The sequence below is a fragment of the Lucilia sericata genome, unplaced genomic scaffold (assembly GCF_015586225.1).
Source record: "Lucilia sericata isolate MDLA Ls3-8-SP2 unplaced genomic scaffold, ASM1558622v1 Contig001110F_arrow, whole genome shotgun sequence".
Classification (NCBI taxonomy): domain Eukaryota; kingdom Metazoa; phylum Arthropoda; class Insecta; order Diptera; family Calliphoridae; genus Lucilia; species Lucilia sericata.
In genome coordinates, this window is record NW_023995082.1 from 1 (window position 1) to 21,131 (window position 21,131).

Below are 21,131 nucleotides of genomic sequence, written 5' to 3' on the forward strand. Positions count from 1 at the left end.
TTAGCTTAGTCCGTCCGTCTCTTCGTCTGTCCATGTAAACCTTTTAATCAAAATACAGGTCGCAATTTTAAAGTTAATTCAATGAGATTTGTTAAAATGGTTAAAGTTGGTCCATTATTTCACCTAGCTCCCACACAACTGAACCTCCCTAAGTTTTATGCTTGTGTTGATGACTCTGTCGAATTTTGTAATGATCGGGCCTCACTTGACCCTAGTCCTCATACAAAAACCCCTTCAGAAAATGGGTTCACTATCCACAATTCGCTTAAAAAGGCTAATGTAGATTCATCTACCAGATTTTATGGGGATCTGTCAACATTTTCACGATAAGGTATTATATGGTCGGTCATGTCCGACTATAATTTCTTACTTGTTTTTTTTATATAACTTACTTGTGTTTCTGCTAAAATATTAGCCATATCCTTAGAGCTGCAAATGACCGATATCGATTTATGTATTTAGTCTGAAAATTTAAGCAATTATTAATTCTATTTTAAAATCCTTCCTCATCTGATATACTAAGTTATTTTTCGATCAAAGTTCACAAATCTTTTAAGAATTAAAAAAAATATATTTTTAAAATTAGGCAATATGTTATCTGTATAGTCCATTTGGAATAACTCAAATCAATATGAATAGAAAATACAGTGCGTTTAAAAAATTTAACCTTTAAATATTTATTTTTTTTAAATGTAATATTGCAAATAAAATTGTTAAAACTGTAATGACAGAGTCCATTGTCTTATCTAATAAATAATTGTTTGACTATCATATTGACTAACAATGGGTCGCTAGCAGTATCTAGCCTCATACTGGTCCCTCCGGTGTGTAGTAATCGAGAGTACACGACAATGCTTTCTTCCTAAAAAGTGTTTACATAAAATTTAGGTTTACATAAAATTAGCAAACTAAAAGTCTTGTTGAACTAAGGATACAAATTTATGCCAAGCTTTGACATATTAAGTTCCTTCGTACGATCAATTAACAATCCCTATCAAATTTCATCATTCTAGTTCTTCCGCTTTAGGTCCGACCGCGCAAAGAACTTGAATATTTACTTCTGGCGGTTTATGATTGTATTATTTTGATTGTTGTTATGATTGAAGTATTTTCATTTCATATGAATGCCTAGAAGTATATTGTTTAAATAATTGTCTATTATCAGTTGTATTTAAAGGCTTTTGATTATAAATATATTTTGAGAATATAGCCTTGCCTATTTTAGGGATTATTGCTAAAAGATCGATATAAGTTTTTGAACAAATGTATTGGCATTTTGAATAAAATTTTTTTATGAAACGGTCCCGTGAATATTTGTACCGTTAAAAATATAAGTTTTTAAACCCACCATCTAACCGTATGCCCTAAAAAGAATGCTCTTCAATAATTATCAAATTTACTGAAGAGGACCTTATATGAGAGGTAGGGTGAATTATTGACCGTTTTTCATAAAATCTTTCATATTTTTTTAAACCGATTTTGGTTTATATAAAACATATTTACATCGAATATCAGTTTCCGACACTTTCCGCATTAAATTCGGTTGGAAGATTTACGTTCCTATAAAAATTTCTTAAGTTTTGGCTCGTAAGAAACTTACTTACATATGTCAAATTTCATCTCTACACTCGTACTTTTAAGCCAGTAATGAGCGTTAAAGTAATTATCTGGAGGTGACCTTAAATGGTGATAGGGTCAATTATTTACCGATCCAAATAAAATTTGCTAGAGAGGATTTTGCTCGTAAGAGACTTACTTATGTCAAATTTCAGTAATTAGCGTTAAAGTCACTTTCTGAAGGAGACCTTATATGGGGGGTAGGATCAATTATTGACCGATCCACATAAAATTTGGTAGATAGATTTTGACCCGCATGAAACTTATGTGTGTCCAATTTCATCTCTATATTCATATTTCGAAGCCAGTAATGAGTGTTAAAATAATTTTTTGAAGGGGACCTTATATCGGGAGTAGGGTCAATTATGTACCTATACTATACTCATGTTTGTAAGCCAGTAATGAGCATTAAAATAAATTTTTTAAGGGGACCTTTTATGGGGGTAGGGTCAGTTATGGACCGATCCACATAAAATTTGGTAGAGAGGTTTTGACTCGCATGAAACTTATGTGTATCGAATTTCATTGCTATATTCTTATTTTTAAGCCAGTAATGAGAGTTATAGTGATTTTCCGAAGGGGACCTTCTTATATGGAGGGTAGGGACAATTATGGACCGATCTTCATAAAATTTAGTAGAGAGGTTTTAGCTCGTCAGGGAATTACTTGTGTCAAATTTCATTGCTTAACTCGTATTTTTAAGCCAGTAATGAGCTTTAAGGTATTATTTTGAAGGGGACCTTATATGGGGGGTAGAGTCAATTATGGACCGATCCACATAAAATTTGGTAGAGAGGTTTCGAATTATGTCAAATTTCACCATTATATTCTTATTTTTAAGCCAGTAATGAGCGTTATAGTGATTTTCCGAAGGGGACCTTATATTTGGGGTAGGGTCAATTTAGCTCATATGAAACTTATTTTTGTCGAATTTCATCACTATACTCGTACTTTTAAAACAGATACGCGCGTTAAAGCTGGTTTTCAGGGGTCCACTTGTATGGGGGATATCCGAAAACGTGGACCGATATTGCTCATTTGCAATACCAAACAAACCCTACCTATAGAGAATATTTGTGGAAAATTTCAACCCTCTAGCTCATTCCGTTAGACTCTATCGTGCTTTCAACAGACAGACAGACGGACGAACATGGCTAGATCGTCTTAGAATTTAATAATGACCCAGAATATATATATATTGCTATTGAAAATGGGCAAGATTGGTTCACGATTTCACCTGGCCCACATACAAATGCCCCACGGAATGTCGTTTAAACAGTCATTATTGGCTTAAAAATACCATTGTAGTGATGAAATTTGACACAAACACCAAACCCCTCCATCAAATTTTATGGCCCCAACAGAAAATGCCTTTAGCGTTCATAACTGACTTACAAATACCAGGATAGCAATGAAATTCGACATAAACGAGTTTCGTAATTTCTCTCAAAATTATTGTGATGATCGGTCCATAATTGACTTCATCCTACATATAAGGTCCTGCTTAGAAAATTACTTTTAAGCCTATAGCTCATGCATAAACAAATTTTTAAATAATCGAAATTTCTCTATCAAATATTATAAAGGTCGGTCCATAATTCACCATATCTCCCACTTAAGGCCGCCATCCGAAATACTGACTTCATAATAACATTATACCAATGACAATTTGACATAAACGAGTTTTATATTAACCAAAATCTGTATACGAAGTTCTATGTGGAAAAGCCCATAATTGACTCTATTGCCCACATAAGGTCCCTTTCAGAAAATTACTTTAACGCTTATAGCTGGCTTTGAATTGTGGATTTTATGTGGATTTTAGAGGCTCCATAATAACCCTCTAACAGAAATTCAGTTTAAAGTGTCGGATATACCCCCACCTTTAAGTACGTCAATCGTTTCGGAAACATTTTCTGATTTGACCTTGTTGGTTTGTCTGACCATGTAAATCCTGTAATCAAAGTACAAGGCGCAATTTTGAAGATATCTCGAGAAAGGTTGGCATAAAAACTCTATTGTTTTTGGTTGAATTCGGTCCATTATTACGACAAATCATGATGAAATTCGACAGAAGGCTCCCAGCCTCCTTTATTTATATAAAATTCGACATAAATTATTTCTTTCAATTAACGTAATGTTCTGGAAAGTTATGTAGAACTTGCTATTTAACTGACCGAAGATGCCACAATTTCTTCAGAAAATCTGAATAACATAGAATAAAAACATGGATATTATTAAAATTCTATGGAAAAGCCTCTTTACGAAGTTGTCTTATGATCAGACATGCTCAACTATACTGTTTTAATTGTTTATACTTTTTGTGGATTTTATAAAATAAAATGTTTTATTCAAAATTTAATGTTCTAAGTTGTAAATATTAAAAAGAAATAATAGTTTTATGTAATAAAATTAATAATCTATTTATTAATAATTTATTTTGTTTTGTAAAAATATACAAATAAATTTCTTAACTAAATTCCTTAAAATAACTGATTAATCATGTACAATATAGCTACAATTGAAGTAATAGAAGCGGTCATGGTAGCAGCACCATCATCACCGCCATCATCTGGTTTTTCTGTAGGTGGCAATGTGGTGACTTCATTGGCCAACTAAAAATAAATAATTATTAAAATGAATCGCCTCATATTATAGTTAATTAACACAATAACTTACCGATTCCTTTAATTTAGCTTTCAATTCTTTGCAACGAGCATTATCATCATAAACAGTTCTTACCAAATTGCAAATAGTGCTAGCCAAGCAACGTTCATTGCAGCCCGCCTCCAATTTGGGATCGGCAGAAGTCATTTTGTATCTCCAGTACTAGAGAGATAAATAATAATTTTATATTCATGGATATATATGAGTTTTATGAAGATCTTTGTACCTGACGTAATAAGGCAGGTTCTTCGGCCATTTTTTCAAACAAAGCATCAATACCAGCTGGACTTAAATCTTGTGTAAAGTCAGTGAATTGATATTCTTTGATCCAATTAGGCGAGCGCTGATCACCATGTTCATTGGCTTCAGTTAAATTGAAGATCCAAGTATGATGGTCAACAACTTGCTAAAAATAGTTTCGAAAAAATTCCATTAAAATTTGTCATATAATTTGACTATAATAACACTTACATAAGTAGCGGGTTCCACTTCATAGGTTCTATAATTAGGATTCTTATAGGAGTAAGAAGTCAAACTGCCACCATTCCAATAAATAGCCATAGCATGACCATTTTGAGAGTAATGCAAATTCATTTCATCCTTGTGTGTGTGACCACCAAAGATACCACCAATTATGTGACTGTAACGCTCGATAATACGATTATATTCACGAGCCCATACAGTCCAACAATCAGCATCTCCAGAGGGTATATGGGCCAAGATGTGAACATATTCTCCAGCCTTTTCGGCAGACAAGAGGGTCTTTTGCAACCAGTCTAATTGAGGTTGACTAGTAACACTGCCATCATAATAGATCCACCAATTGTAAATATAACAATCGTTGTTGTTCAAAGAGATAACGCGGAAACCGGGTTTAGGTGACACAGTGTAATAGCCACCTTTCAAGACTGTTTCCTTAGCTTCGGCGGGTAACCAACGTTGCCAATTGCTCCACAAATGTTCATACAACCAATTGACATTTAGTTCAGCGGGCACATCAGCGTGTCCGAATCTGAAAGTATAAGAAATGTGGTTTTTCAACACTATTTACATCTCAATACTTTTAAATGAATAATTTAGAGCTTTTTATCAAAATCATGGACTGATATTGATCGAGTGAAATCACTAAAATCTATATCGAACATTATAGCTTAATTTTGATATCGAAATATGTTTTCGATATAAAAGCTTATTCGTTTAGGTACACATGTGGTCATTCGGCCCCTGTTTAATAGTTTTTGTTTTAAATATATTATATAGTATAGAATACCCTGGATTCAGTAATTTTTAAAACTAAGTCAATTTTGACTAAAGTTTTATCATTTAATTTTTTACTTACACATTAGTAGGATGAGGTTCATGATTACCAACACAGGGAAAAACGGGAATACCAGAGAATTTTTCAGCTATCAAATCATTAATCTGAGTCAACATGGCCTTATTACCTTCCTTGGTGGTAGACCAAACGTTATGTGGTACTATATCACCAGTTTGATAGATATAATCAATTTTCTTATAAGTTTCTTTGATATGATCCAAAGCATTTTCCACCATATGCAAGGGAGAATCGCAACTACGATAATCACTCCAGTAACCGGCCTGAGATTCTACGGAAATACCACTGGCTGGTGTATTGCGACAGCACATAGGCTCTTCACATTCCGCCAAAGAACCAGGTTTATATTCAGGATCAAAATGTATGTCCGTTAAGTGAACCACCGTCAAATCATTATTGGTTTTCTTGGGCACATCAGCTTTAGGTTCCGTTAGGTTACCTTTGGTACCATCGACTTTAACACTCCATTGAAAGTTGCTCTGTTCTACCTTACAGAAACTAATGGGCAAAGTACCACACAGAGAGCGGGCATCAGCCGCTGTATTCATAATAATATAATGAATAATTGGCAAATTTAAATCCACCAAACCATTACAAACTTCAGGGGTTTGAAGGTTAAAACGATTACACAATTCCAAAGCTATTTTCTTGGTATTGGCTTCAGCATTGGGACCATTTAATTCACCATCTTCTGATCTGAAAGTTTCGGCAATAACATTTATTACAGCACGACAGGTGGTGCACATGAAAAACTGATCCAGGGCTCCCAATTCCGATATGCTGGTGGTGAATATATCCTTTTTACTATGTGATTTGGCCAATTGTGTGGAGAGTTGTTTAAGGGTAGCTGATTCCTTGCCAGTATCCAGAAATTTAATATATTCTCTGGAGAATTTATTGGCAATATCATCTAAAAGATAGTAAGTAATAAGGGAAATTATAAAAATTTCTAATCAAAGGTCGTTTGGGGCTTATAAATTATTATTTTATGGTATCTTTTCTGACAGATAAGTTAAAAGAATTGCCACCTAGTGGTTTTTATTGATTGATTACATGTTGCTAATCAATAAAATTTCGCAGTGGATTTAAACAGTAGTTAAATGGCTAATAAAATACCTGTCATATCTTAAAAATATTTTGTTCGATAAGAATTGTATTTTGCATAGCGAAAAGTGATAAGCATTATAGGAAATTGTTAATGAAATCTAAAGTGTTTGTTATAAAAATATAATGATATCTTTAATAATTTAAAATAGTTAATAAAAAAATATATAACTTGGCAAATAATAAATCTTTATTACGAGTTTTCTTCTTGTTATCGTATATTATTATTTAAAACGTGTCTAATTTAAGAATAATGACAGATGTAAAGATTAATAGCTTATTTTATAATTAGTGCAGAAATTATTATTATTTTCATTAACTGTATGTAACTTATTCAATAAATTGGTAATTAATTTAATAATTTTTTGTTCATTTACTCTTTTTAATTCCTTAAACAATGAATTATAATAAGAATTAATTAGTATTATTAATAGAATTAACTTGTAATCACTTTTATTTTAAAATTATATAGTCTTATAATTCTCACTTGGTTAATACTATGTCATGCAATAGTACTACAAGTTAAGAATTGGAAAAAGAGTGATACTTTATAGATTGAATAACAATTACACTATTTAAATTACATATTAATTTTTTGTTAATCCATTCGGTTATTAAATAATTTGTTATCAATTAATTTTTTTTATTATATCAATTAAAGCACTTTATTCAAAGATATGATTAAAATGAAATTAATAATTAAAATATCATCAAGTGGGAAACATTTTGTTTTACAATTTAATTGAGTGATTTAAATTTAACGTCTTTTTATTTAAGAATTTTATTAAAAAATATATATGAAATTTTAATTTTTCATAAATATATAAGAAAAAAATTTGAAAGCAATTTTTTGCTTAATTAAAAATTCGTTTCAATAATTAATTTCAAATTCACTAAACTTTTTCCTTAAAATTTTTATCAAAATTCTTAAATATTCCAGTATTTAACACTGATATTTTGTTAATCATTTCAACCTACCTGAAATTGCTGAAATAACTTCATCATCTTGGGTAAATTCAATAGGTACACCGGGTAAATTTAAACCGGTTACCGTTACAGCCAACAAGGCTAAAAGTACAAATTTTCTTAACATTCTTTATAACTTTCCAAATCGCGTACCGTACGTGATCGAGTCTAAAAACGGACTAAATTTTTCAATAGACTTTTTAACAAATATATTGGATTTTTTTTCTTACTATACAATCTACACTAGGGAGCAAAAGTTAAATAACAATTCTTAATCAAATCTTTTTCCTAATAAATAAGTGTTAAGATTTCGAAACAAAACCATTAAGAGTTTCATAAATTTAAAGTGAATGAAAATTAATCGATCCTTATGCTACATATATCGGGATCAATTTAAAACTGAAATATTCAAAAGATGATTAAATTCTTATTCCAACGTGTAGTTACTTAGACTAGACTATAGACTAGACTAGACTATAGACTAGACTATAGACTAGACTAGACTATAGACTAGACTAGACTAGACTAGACTAGACTAGACTAGACTAAACTAGACTAGACTAGACTAGACTAGACTAGACTAGACTAGACTAGACTAGACTAGACTATAGACTAGACTAGACTATAGACTAGACTATAGACTAGACTATAGACTAGACTATAGACTAGACTATAGACTAGACTATAGACTATAGACTAGACTATAGACTAGACTATAGACTAGACTATAGACTAGACTATAGACTAGACTATAGACTAGACTATAGACTAGACTATAGACTAGACTATAGACTAGACTATAGACTAGACTATAGACTAGACTATAGACTAGACTATAGACTAGACTATAGACTAGACTATAGACTAGACTATAGACTAGACTAGACTACACTATAGACTAGACTATAGACTAGACTATAGACTAGACTATAGACTAGACTATAGACTAGACTATAGACTAGACTATAGACTAGACTATAGACTAGACTATAGACTAGACTATAGACTAGACTATAGACTAGACTATAGACTAGACTATAGACTAGACTATAGACTAGACTATAGACTAGACTATAGACTAGACTATAGACTAGACTATAGACTATAGACTAGACTATAGACTAGACTATAGACTAGACTAGACTAGAGACTAGACTATAGACTAGACTATAGACTAGACTATAGACTAGACTATAGACTAGACTATAGACTAGACTATAGACTAGACTATAGACTAGACTATAGACTAGACTATAGACTAGACTATAGACTAGACTATAGACTAGACTATAGACTAGACTATAGACTAGACTATAGACTAGACTATAGACTAGACTATAGACTAGACTATAGACTAGACTATAGACTAGACTATAGACTAGACTATAGACTAGACTATAGACTAGACTATAGACTAGACTATAGACTAGACTATAGACTAGACTATAGACTAGACTATAGACTAGACTATAGACTAGACTATAGACTAGACTATAGACTAGACTATAGACTAGACTGTAGACTAGACTATAGACTAGACTATAGACTAGACTATAGACTAGACTATAGACTAGACTATATAGACTAGACTATAGACTAGACTATAGACTAGACTATAGACTAGACTATAGACTAGACTATAGACTAGACTATAGACTAGACTATAGACTAGACTATAGACTAGACTATAGACTACTATAGACTAGACTATTAACTAGACTATTAACTAGACTATTAACTAGATTATTAACTAGATTATTAACTAGACTATAGACTAGACTATAGACTAGACTATAGACTAGACTATAGACTAGACTATAGACTAGACTATAGACTAGACTATAGACTAGACTATAGACTAGACTATAGACTATACTATAGACTAGACTATTAACTAGACTATTAACTAGACTATTAACTAGACTATTAACTAGATTATTAACTAGACTATAGACTATACTATAAACTTGACCAGACTATTAACTAGTTTATTAACTAGACTATACTATAGACTATACAATTTTAATACCAAACAAACATCAATGAAGAATTTTTCAAACCCTTCGGATTCTAAATCTGGGGACTTTTAGTTTTGAAATACATACATTTACCCCCTTATTCACAAACAACATTTTTATTTTATAAAAGGGTTTATAAAACAAAATTTCCATACAAAATCTAATTTATAAACTTTTTATACAATAAAAATTTTGTGTGTAAATAAGGGGGTTAATATTCTAGACTATAGACTAGACTATAGACTAGACTATAGACTAGACTATAGACTAGATTATAGACTAGACTATAGACTAGACTATAGACTAGACTATAGACTAGACTATAGACTAGACTAGACTAGACTAGACTAGACTATAGACTAGACTATAGACTAGACTATAGACTAGACTATAGACTAGACTATAGACTAGACTATAGACTAGACTATAGACTAGACTATAGACTAGACTATAGACTAGACTATAGACTAGACTATAGACTAGACTATAGACTAGACTATAGACTAGACTATAGACTAGACTATAGACTAACTATAGACTAGACTATAGACTAGACTATAGACTAGACTATAGACTAGACTATAGACTAGACTATAGACTAGACTATAGACTAGACTATAGACTAGACTATAGACTAGACTATAGACTAGACTATAGACTAGACTATAGACTAGACTATAGACTAGACTATAGACTAGACTATAGACTAGACTATAGACTAGACTATAGACTAGACTATAGACTAGACTATAGACTAGACTATAGACTAGACTATAGACTAGACTATAGACTAGACTATAGACTAGACTATAGACTAGACTATAGACTAGACTATAGACTAGACTATAGACTAGACTATAGACTAGACTATAGACTAGACTATAGACTAGACTATAGACTAGACTATAGGACTAGACTATAGACTAGACTATAGACTAGACTATAGACTAGACTATAGACTAGACTATAGACTAGACTATAGACTAGACTTATAGACTAGACTATAGACTAGACTATAGACTAGACTATAGACTAGACTATAGACTAGGACTATAGACTAGACTATAGACTAGACTATAGACTAGACTATAGACTAGACTATAGACTAGACTATAGACTAGACTATAGGACTAGACTATAGACTAGACTATAGACTAGACTATAGACTAGACTATAGACTAGACTATAGACTAGACTATAGACTAGACTATAGACTAGACTATAGACTAGACTATAGACTAGGACTATAGACTAGACTATAGACTAGACTATAGACTAGACTATAGACTAGACTATAGACTAGACTATAGACTAGACTATAGACTAGACTATAGACTAGACTATAGGACTAGACTATAGACTAGACTATAGACTAGACTATAGACTAGACTATAGACTAGACTATAGACTAGACTATAGACTAGACTAGACTAGACTATAGACTAGACTATAGACTAGACTAGACTAGACTATAGACTAGACTATAGACTAGACTATAGACTAGACTATAGACTAGACTATAGACTAGACTATAGACTAGACTAGACTAGACTATAGACTAGACTATAGACTAGACTATAGACTAGACTGTAGACTAGACTATAGGTTAGACTATAGACTAGACTATAGACTAGACTATAGACTAGACTATAGACTAGACTATAGACTAGACTATAGACTAGACTATAGACTAGACTATAGACTAGACTATAGACTAGACTATAGACTAGACTATAGACTAGACTATAGACTAGACTATAGACTAGACTATAGACTAGACTATAGACTAGACTATAGACTAGACTATAGACTAGACTATAGACTAGACTATAGACTAGACTATAGACTACTATAGACTAGACTATTAACTAGACTATTAACTAGACTATTAACTAGATTATTAACTAGATTATTAACTAGACTATAGACTAGACTATAGACTAGACTATAGACTAGACTATAGACTAGACTATAGACTAGACTATAGACTAGACTATAGACTAGACTATAGACTAGACTATAGACTAGACTATAGACTATACTATAGACTAGACTATTAACTAGACTATTAACTAGACTATTAACTAGATTATTAACTAGATTATTAACTAGACTATAGACTATACTATAAACTTGACCAGACTATTAACTAGTTTATTAACTAGACTATACTATAGACTATACAATTTTAATACCAAACAAACATCAATGAAGAATTTTTCAAACCCTTCGGATTCTAAATCTGGGGACTTTTAGTTTTGAAATACATACATTTACCCCCTTATTCACAAACAACATTTTTATTTTATAAAAGGTTTATAAAACAAAATTTCCATACAAAATCTAATTTATAAACTTTTTATACAATAAAAATTTTGTGTGTAAATAAGGGGGTTAATATTCTAGACTATAGACTAGACTATAGACTAGACTATAGACTAGACTATAGACTAGACTATAGACTAGACTATAGACTAGACTATAGACTAGACTATAGACTAGACTATAGACTAGACTGTAGACTATAGACTAGACTATAGACTAGACTATAGACTAGACTATAGACTAGACTATAGACTAGACTATAGACTAGACTATAGACTAGACTATAGACTAGACTATAGACTAGACTATAGACTAGACTATAGACTAGACTATAGACTAGACTATAGACTAGACTATAGACTAGACTATAGACTAGACTATAGACTAGACTATAGACTAGACTATAGACTAGACTATAGACTAGACTATAGACTAGACTATAGACTAGACTATAGACTAGACTATAGACTAGACTATAGACTAGACTATAGACTAGACTATAGACTAGACTATAGACTAGACTATAGACTAGACTATAGACTAGACTATAGACTAGACTATAGACTAGACTATAGACTAGACTATAGACTAGACTATAGACTAGACTATAGACTAGACTATAGACTAGACTATAGACTAGACTATAGACTAGACTATAGACTAGACTATAGACTAGACTATAGACTAGACTATAGACTAGACTATAGACTAGACTATAGACTAGACTATAGACTAGACTATAGACTAGACTATAGACTAGACTATAGACTAGACTATAGACTAGACTATAGACTAGACTATAGACCTGACTATAGACTAGACTATAGACTAGACTATAGACTAGACTATAGACTAGACTATAGACTAGACTATAGACTAGACTATAGACTAGACTATAGACTAGACTATAGACTAGACTATAGACTAGACTATAGACTAGACTATAGACTAGACTATAGACTAGACTATAGACTAGACTATAGACTAGACTATAGACTAGACTATAGACTAGACTATAGACTAGACTATAGACTAGACTATAGACTAGACTATAGACTAGACTATAGACTAGACTATAGACTAGACTATAGACTAGACTATAGACTAGACTATAGACTAGACTATAGACTAGACTATAGACTAGACTATAGACTAGACTATAGACTAGACTATAGACTAGACTATAGACTAGACTATAGACTAGACTATAGACTAGACTATAGACTAGACTATAGACTAGACTATAGACTAGACTATAGACTAGACTATAGACTATAGACTAGACTATAGACTAGACTATAGACTAGATTATAGACTAGACTATAGACTAGACTATAGACTAGACTATAGACTAGACTATAGACTAGACTATAGACTAGACTATAGACTAGACTATAGACTAGACTATAGACTAGACTATAGACTAGACTATAGACTAGACTATAGACTAGACTATAGACTAGACTATAGACTAGACTATAGACTAGACTATAGACTAGACTATAGACTAGACTATAGACTAGACTATAGACTAGACTATAGACTAGACTATAGACTAGACTATAGACTAGACTATAGACTAGACTATAGACTAGACTATAGACTAGACTATAGACTAGACTATAGACTAGACTATAGACTAGACTAGACTATAGACTAGACTATAGACTAGACTATAGACTAGACTATAGACTAGACTATAGACTAGACTATAGACTAGACTATAGACTAGACTATAGACTAGACTATAGACTAGACTATAGACTAGACTATAGACTAGACTATAGACTAGACTATAGACTAGACTATAGACTAGACTATAGACTAGACTATAGACTAGACTATAGACTATAGTCTAGACTAGACTATAGACTAGACTATAGACTAGACTATAGACTAGACTATAGACTAGACTATAGACTAGACTATAGACTAGACTATAGACTAGACTATAGACTAGACTATAGACTAGACTATAGACTAGACTATAGACTAGACTATAGACTAGACTATAGACTAGACTATAGACTAGACTATAGACTAGACTATAGACTAGACTATAGACTAGACTATAGACTAGACTAGACTATAGACTAGACTAGACTATAGACTAGACTATAGACTAGACTATAGACTAGACTATAGACTAGACTATAGACTAGAACTATAGACTAGACTATAGACTAGACTATAGACTAGACTATAGACTAGACTATAGACTAGACTATAGACTAGACTATAGACTAGACTATAGACTAGACTATAGACTAGACTATAGACTAGACTATAGACTAGACTATAGACTAGACTATAGACTAGACTATAGACTAGACTATAGACTAGACTATAGACTAGACTATAGACTGACTAGACTAGACTATAGACTAGACTATAGACTAGACTATAGACTAGACTATAGACTAGACTATAGACTAGACTATAGACTAGACTATAGACTAGACTATAGACTAGACTATAGACTAGACTATAGACTAGACTATAGACTAGACTATAGACTAGACTATAGACTAGACTATAGACTAGACTATAGACTAGACTATAGACTAGACTATAGACTAGACTATAGACTATACTATAGACTAGACTATTAACTAGACTGTTAACTAGACTATTAACTAGACTATTAACTAGACTATTAACTAGACTATAGACTATACTATAAACTTGACCAGACTATTAACTAGTTTATTAACTAGACTATACTATAGACTATACAATTTTAATACCAAACAAACATCAATGAAGAATATTTCAAACCCTTCGGGTTCTAAATCTGGGGACTTTTAGTTTTGAAATACATACATTTACACCCTTATTCACAAACAACATTTTTATTTTATAAAAGGTTTATAAAACAAAATTTCCATACAAAATCTAATTTATAAACTTTTTATACAATAAAAATTTTGTGTGTGAATAAGGGGGTTAATATTTAGCAGATAATTTGAACTAAGTAGTCATGGATTTTATTTTTTTAGTAAGAAAATAAAAGTGTTAACAAATAAAATATTAGTTTTAATATAAACTTTCACTTCACACTGTAAGCAAACGTTACATTTTTGCAAGTTAACTAAAAAATAGTTAACAATATAGATTAAACTACAAAGGGAGATTAATGGAATAATGTTTAAAGGTGTATATAAATTCTCTTATCTAAAGACAAAATAATTCGAAACGTTTGCTTATCTTAACAGTTATTATTGATGTTAATTTTAAATAAAAACAAAAACTAAACTTTAATACTAATCGATGATAAGAGGAAGTACTTAAACGCAAAAAAATCATTTAAATGCATACATACTTTTAATTTTATTTTTAAATTCATGAGCTACAAATGACAATGTTATCAATAAAATAAAAGTACAGAATATTAGACCCCCTTAAGCTTATTTACTTCAAATTTGTTAAATATTAACACCCTTATTCACAAACAACATTTTTATTTTATTTATAAAAGGTTTATAAAACAAAACTTCTATACAAAATCTATTTATGTGGATAAGGGGGTAAATATATAAACATATATGTATATGTAAGTATGTAGTGGTTTCATATTTCTATAAGAGTTCATTCAACGTTTAGAATCTACATACATACATACATACGTATGTTAAATTAGTACTAGTTGAACGAAAAAGTATACTTAGGTTCTCATTCACTCAGGACCTACTATGATCTACATGATATAATTTCACGTGTTTTGGTTCCCTATTATAGAAAATTAAAAAAAGGCCATTTAATATATATATATTGTGCTTATTGTCTTTACGTTTACAACCTAAGACCCATAAACGTATATATATTCTGGGTCCTCAGTAGATTCTAAGACGATCTAGCCATGTCCGTCCGTCTATCTATCTGTCTGTCCGTCTGTCTATTGAAAACACGATACAGTCTAAATGGAAGTAGCTAGCGAGCTGAAATTATTCAGAAATATTTTTAGTTGAAGTTGCTTAAAAATGGGCATGATTTCGCTAGCCCCCAAATATGGTATAAAATTACTTCCACTCTCACAACTGGCTAAAATAAGCATCTATGAAATTTGTCATAAACATGTATTATGGGAACCTAAATCTCTTTGTAAAATTTTATAAGAATCGGTCTATAATTGATATAAGGTCCCCTTCCGAAAATCACTTCAACGTTCATTACTGTCTGTAAGAAGAATATATAGCACTGAAATTCCACATAAAAAAGTTCTATAGAAACTAAAATCTTTTTCTCAAATTTTATGAGGATTGGCCCATAATTGACCGTATTCCCCATATAGAGTCTCGGTCCAAAATTGCATTCACATCCAGAACTTCTTATAAATACCAGTAGGCGTTAAAATTCGACATAAACCAGTTTTTTAAACTTTATGAGAATCGGACGATAATTGACCCTTCCCCATGAACATGACTTATAGGAACCTAAATCTCCTAATTTGTCTTATAGGAACGTAAATTAAATGTATGATTTAGGTCCACAATTGATCATACTTCCTATATAATTATTTTTATAGTTCAAAAATCTGTTTATATGCGGTAATATAAATCTAATAAATAAGTAAATTGTGATTACAAATAAGAAATGGATCGATTCACATAGCACAAGTCTAACTTCCGAAATTCGATCAATCTTTTAAGTTGGAAGAGCTCGGTCCATGGGGTTAAGACTTGGTGTTTAAGATTTTTCATAAAAATATTTCCATCACGAATGTTTCAAAAATGTATTTTATTAAAGAAATTTACATAATATAACGCAAGCTCAAAATCACAGACATTAAAGTTGTTAAACTTAAAGCTGACACTGAAATGGCACCATCATCGCCATTATCTTCGGGATCTGTAGGTTTACTGGTAGTAGATACTGTGGTGCCTTGAGAAGTACTTTCCGTGGTAGAATTTTCTTTATCCAGCTGAAAATAATAATATTATATTACCGTCAACCACAAAATTATACGAAGATTCTTCGAATACTTACCGCTATACTCAATTTTGCCTTTAATTCTTCACAGCGTTTGGTTTGATCATGAACAGTGGTGGCCAGACGACAAATCGCTTTCAATAAGCAAGTTCTGGAACATCCCTTTGCGAGAGCAGGATCAGCCGAAGTCACTTTATAGCGCCAGAACTTAAAATTTTGTAAAAAAATATTTAGAATTTATTTTAATTTTGTATTCACAAATTTCATCTTTTAAAGTAACTTTTCAAATTATTTGCTATCATAACAAAAGTTGTTTCTTTTTGTAAACTTACCTTTCTCAAGAGATCTGGATTATCGGCCATTTCATCCAATAACTTATCCACTCCTGCTGGACTAAAATCTTTGGTAAATTCTTCAGCGAATGTATATTCTCTAACCCAATTAGGGCTTTTAGCTTCACCAGCCAAATTAGCTTCAGTTAAATTAAAAATCCAGGTTTCATGATCAACCACTTGCTAAAGCAATGAGTCAAATAAACAAAAGATCCTATATGGCCATCGACATTAAGCAAAAACTCACCAAACTTTCCGGTTCAACTTGATAAATGCGATAATTGGGATTTTTAAAAGTATAAGTGGTCAAAGCCCCACCATTATGTGACAAAGCTATAGCATAGCCATTCTCGTCATAATGAACATTCATTTCATCCTTGTGGGTGTGGCCATTGAAAATACCACTTATAGTTTTATGAAAACGAGCTATAATACGATTATATTCACGAGACCAAACATTCCAGCAGGTGCCATCACCCGATGGTATATGAGCCAATATGTGAACATATTCATTTGATTTTTCAGCGGCCAAGAGAACATCATGCAGCCACATTAATTGAGTTTTCATATCGGAACCATTATGGTATAACCACCAATTGCTGGTATAACAATCATTATTATTCAAGGTAACAATACGGAAACCAGGTTTGACCAATACAGTATAATAGCCGCCCTTTAAAATAGTCTCTTTAGTATCGGCCGGTAAATACTTGGACCAGATATCGTATAAATACTCATACAACCATCTGGTATTGACTTCTTCGGGAACATAATCTGGACTGAACCTAAAATAAATAAATTGATAAATAAGTATTTCAAATAAAACTAAATTGTTACCTACATATTTAAAGGATGAGGCTCATGATTACCTATGGCTGGGTAGACCGGAACTTGAGGGAAACTTTCATATATCTTATTAGTAACAGCAGTATAGACCTCTTTGTTCTTTTCATTGGAGGTACTCCAAACCATATGATCAATTATATCACCAGTTTGATAGATAAAATCAATTTTATGATTCTCTTTTATATGATTAAAAGCACTTTCAATTGTTTGCCAAGGTAAATCACATTCACGATAATCTCCCCAATAGCCTGCGGCCTTTGAAGTACCCTCGGTCTGTTCCTTATGTCTTTGGCAACATAATGGCTCATCACATTCAGCCAAAGAGCCAGGAACATACAATGGATCATGATGAATATCGGTTAAATGTAATATATTCAAATCATTGGACGTTTTACCAGGAAAATCCGACTTAGAGCCAGTAATGTTTTCCGCACTATTATCTATATTCAAGGTCCATTCATATTCGGTGTGATTATTAAGACTACAATAACTCCATTGCATGAATAAGCCACAGAAAAATCTTGAATCCTGTTCACTGTTCATTATAATATATTCAGTTGTGGGCCAATGTGATTCAAACATTTCCGAGCAGACTTCTTCGGTTTGTAGGTTTAAACGTTGGCATATATCTAAAACGATTTTCTTGACCACTTGTTTATTATTCGCTCCATTTAATTCACCGTCTTCATCACGGAATGTTTTCACTATAACATTGACTACAGCTCGACAAGTGACGCAAGTGAAAAATTCATCTACGGGTCCCAATTCATGAATTTCTTTAATAAACAGGTCCTTTTTACTGTGAGATTTAGCCAATTGTGTACTGATTTGTTTAAGTACGGGTGATTCCTTGCCAGTTTTTAGATACTTTAAGTATTCAATCTCAAATTTGCGGGCTACATCATCTGGAAAGGGGTTAAAGGTATTAATATGAACATTAGTTTTTATCGGTAAATTATGAATGGATTCACAGAAAAAACTAAAAATATGTTTCAATTATCAAAATAATTGTATCAAGCAAGTTTTGCACCTATCACCAAAATGATGATATCAATTATCAAATTTGTAAAAAAAATTAAAAAAATACTTTTTTTTCCAAATAACGAATTAATCAGAACAATTAATATCAATAATTGAGACAAAATTTTAAATTGATTAATTCATTAATTGTATAAATTAAATATTTAATAAAAATAAAATCCAAGTTTTATTAATTTATTAATCAAATGAATTAGTTTGTTTGGTAGAAAATGTATTAAAAACCAATAAAGTTGATGATTAAAACAATCAAATTATTAATTGATTACTCACAATGTTAAAGGAATGCTTGACCTTTAACAATGCGTTGAGCATTTACAAAAAATATCACTTTATTATCAAATTTGAATATATAAAGTGTTTTATAAATTGTCAGGAAACTTGAATATTATATGCCTAAAATTGTATTGACTATTTAAGAATTATAAACATTTTTAGCATAAGAAATCAGAATAAAATATTAAAAAAAAAACTAAAACAGAAAAGTTGGCCAGAAAATTCTTTTCAATCAATTAAAAAACTAATTGAATCAATTAAAAATTTAATCAAATTTGTAAACTTAGGTTTTAAACAACGAGATAATTAAGACAAATAAAAAATTGCTTAAATTAAAATTAAAGAAAGAGAAAAACATGTTAATTGAAAATAAACTACTGATAATTTTTTCTGTGTTCCTACAGAATTTCTGAGTTTAAATTTTATATTAATACTACACTAAAGGGGTATTGGGACAGTTGTTTAAAACTGATAGAAAGCACAGGTATTTTAAAGAAATTTATTAACATTAAAATCATTGAATGTTACTTTATATGGGGGCTAGAGTCAAATGATTAATCGAAAAAATATCGATTAACCGATCGACGGTTAATCGTTTGAATACCCTACATAAACTGTTGTTTCGACCAATATATCGATGTATTACAAACAGAATTCAAAATAACCTTCCTAATTAAATAATCACGTGACTATCACTAGTTGTATGTTTTAAAATTACTTGAATCATCAACCGAAATAAATAAAATAAAAAACTATTATTAATTTCTGAAAGACAAAGTACAAAGTTATTTCAGTAAAAACATTATTTTAAGATTAGAAAATAAACAATCCAAAAAACAATAGTTCAATTTTATGACATCGTCTATAACTATTATCATAAAACTACCTACTATTATTATTGGCGTAATAAAACATTAACAAAATAAATTATTGCTTAAAAAAACAAAAAAGAAACTACTTACCAGATATTGCGGCTAAAACGGCATCGTTAGCAGTAAAATCTCTGGGTATTCCTGGTAAATTAAAGGCAAAAGTTGTTGCCAACAGAGCTGCGAACGCTAGAGAACGCCACATGTTGAATGTTGGTGCGAAACTGAGAGGAAACCTTAAATTTCTTAATAATATAATCCAAAAAATTGGCTTATCAATCAAATTTTAATCAATGTTTAATGTTAAAGAAGTGGGTAGGTATTTTCAGTTTTTTATCCCTTAGGAGTTTTTAACTAATAATTCAGGCCAACAAATGTTTTAACCCATAGACCAAAGAGCAGCGCTAATTGCGTAAATGGCCACAGAATACAATGCATCTGGTTTTCACGATATCTTTAACAAGAAGTTTGAAAAACCTCTATTTTGCCCGATTTGAGATGGTATAATTGCGCGAAGACACCTTTATTTATAACACTTGTTATAACATCTGAAAATCCAATCAGTCGACTTTAAAGTAAAGATTTCTTCTTTAATCTCTAGGTTTCGACTTTTTTAAAATTTTGTTGGTCTTTGTAATGAAAAGATTAATTAGATCACATAACACGATACCCTATCGGAAAAACACAAAACTTTTGTTGGATGCAGGACATAGACCAGCTCTGACAACTTTAAAAGACTTGCACATCAGGGCATCGGAAAAAAGTTCAAAATTTACTTTTGATCTTTTTTCGTTAAGTTACACATATA

At 31.2% G+C, this 21,131-nt stretch overlaps 2 protein-coding genes across 2 annotated transcripts; both read right to left on the minus strand.

The window, feature by feature from the left end:
- Nucleotides 1–4,023: 4,023 nt before the first annotated feature.
- Nucleotides 4,024–7,866, minus strand: LOC119610072 (sphingomyelin phosphodiesterase-like). Its single transcript, XM_037965162.1, has 6 exons — nucleotides 7,703–7,866; nucleotides 5,624–6,530; nucleotides 4,756–5,296; nucleotides 4,511–4,690; nucleotides 4,297–4,446; nucleotides 4,024–4,232 (listed from the first exon to the last, which is right to left on the minus strand). Exons 1-6 carry the CDS (start codon nucleotides 7,815–7,817, stop codon nucleotides 4,101–4,103), a joined length of 2,025 nt encoding a protein of 674 aa, XP_037821090.1. The 5' UTR covers nucleotides 7,818–7,866; the 3' UTR covers nucleotides 4,024–4,100.
- Nucleotides 7,867–16,745: 8,879 nt separating this feature from the next.
- Nucleotides 16,746–20,545, minus strand: LOC119610068 (sphingomyelin phosphodiesterase 1-like). Its single transcript, XM_037965157.1, has 6 exons — nucleotides 20,417–20,545; nucleotides 18,136–19,045; nucleotides 17,542–18,079; nucleotides 17,295–17,477; nucleotides 17,020–17,169; nucleotides 16,746–16,954 (listed from the first exon to the last, which is right to left on the minus strand). The coding sequence occupies exons 1-6, from the start codon at nucleotides 20,526–20,528 to the stop codon at nucleotides 16,784–16,786; spliced, it is 2,064 nt and encodes a 687-aa protein (XP_037821085.1). The 5' UTR covers nucleotides 20,529–20,545; the 3' UTR covers nucleotides 16,746–16,783.
- Between the last annotated feature and the right edge of the window lie 586 nt (nucleotides 20,546–21,131).

Excerpts from the sequence above, each read along its gene's own strand:
- LOC119610072 (XM_037965162.1), bottom strand. The coding sequence starts at position 7,817 with ATGTTAAGAAAATTTGTACTTTTAGCCTTGTTGGCTGTAACGGTAACC. Across the intron at positions 6,531-7,702 it reads AGTTATTTCAGCAATTTCAG|ATGATATTGCCAATAAATTC; the intron begins GTAGGTTGAAAT and ends ACTATCTTTTAG. Across the intron at positions 5,297-5,623 it reads GAACCTCATCCTACTAATGT|ATTCGGACACGCTGATGTGC; the intron begins GTAAGTAAAAAA and ends TTATACTTTCAG.
- LOC119610068 (XM_037965157.1), bottom strand. The coding sequence starts at position 20,528 with ATGTGGCGTTCTCTAGCGTTCGCAGCTCTGTTGGCAACAACTTTTGCC. Across the intron at positions 18,080-18,135 it reads GAGCCTCATCCTTTAAATAT|GTTCAGTCCAGATTATGTTC; the intron begins GTAGGTAACAAT and ends TATTTATTTTAG. Across the intron at positions 16,955-17,019 it reads AGGCAAAATTGAGTATAGCG|CTGGATAAAGAAAATTCTAC; the intron begins GTAAGTATTCGA and ends TATTATTTTCAG.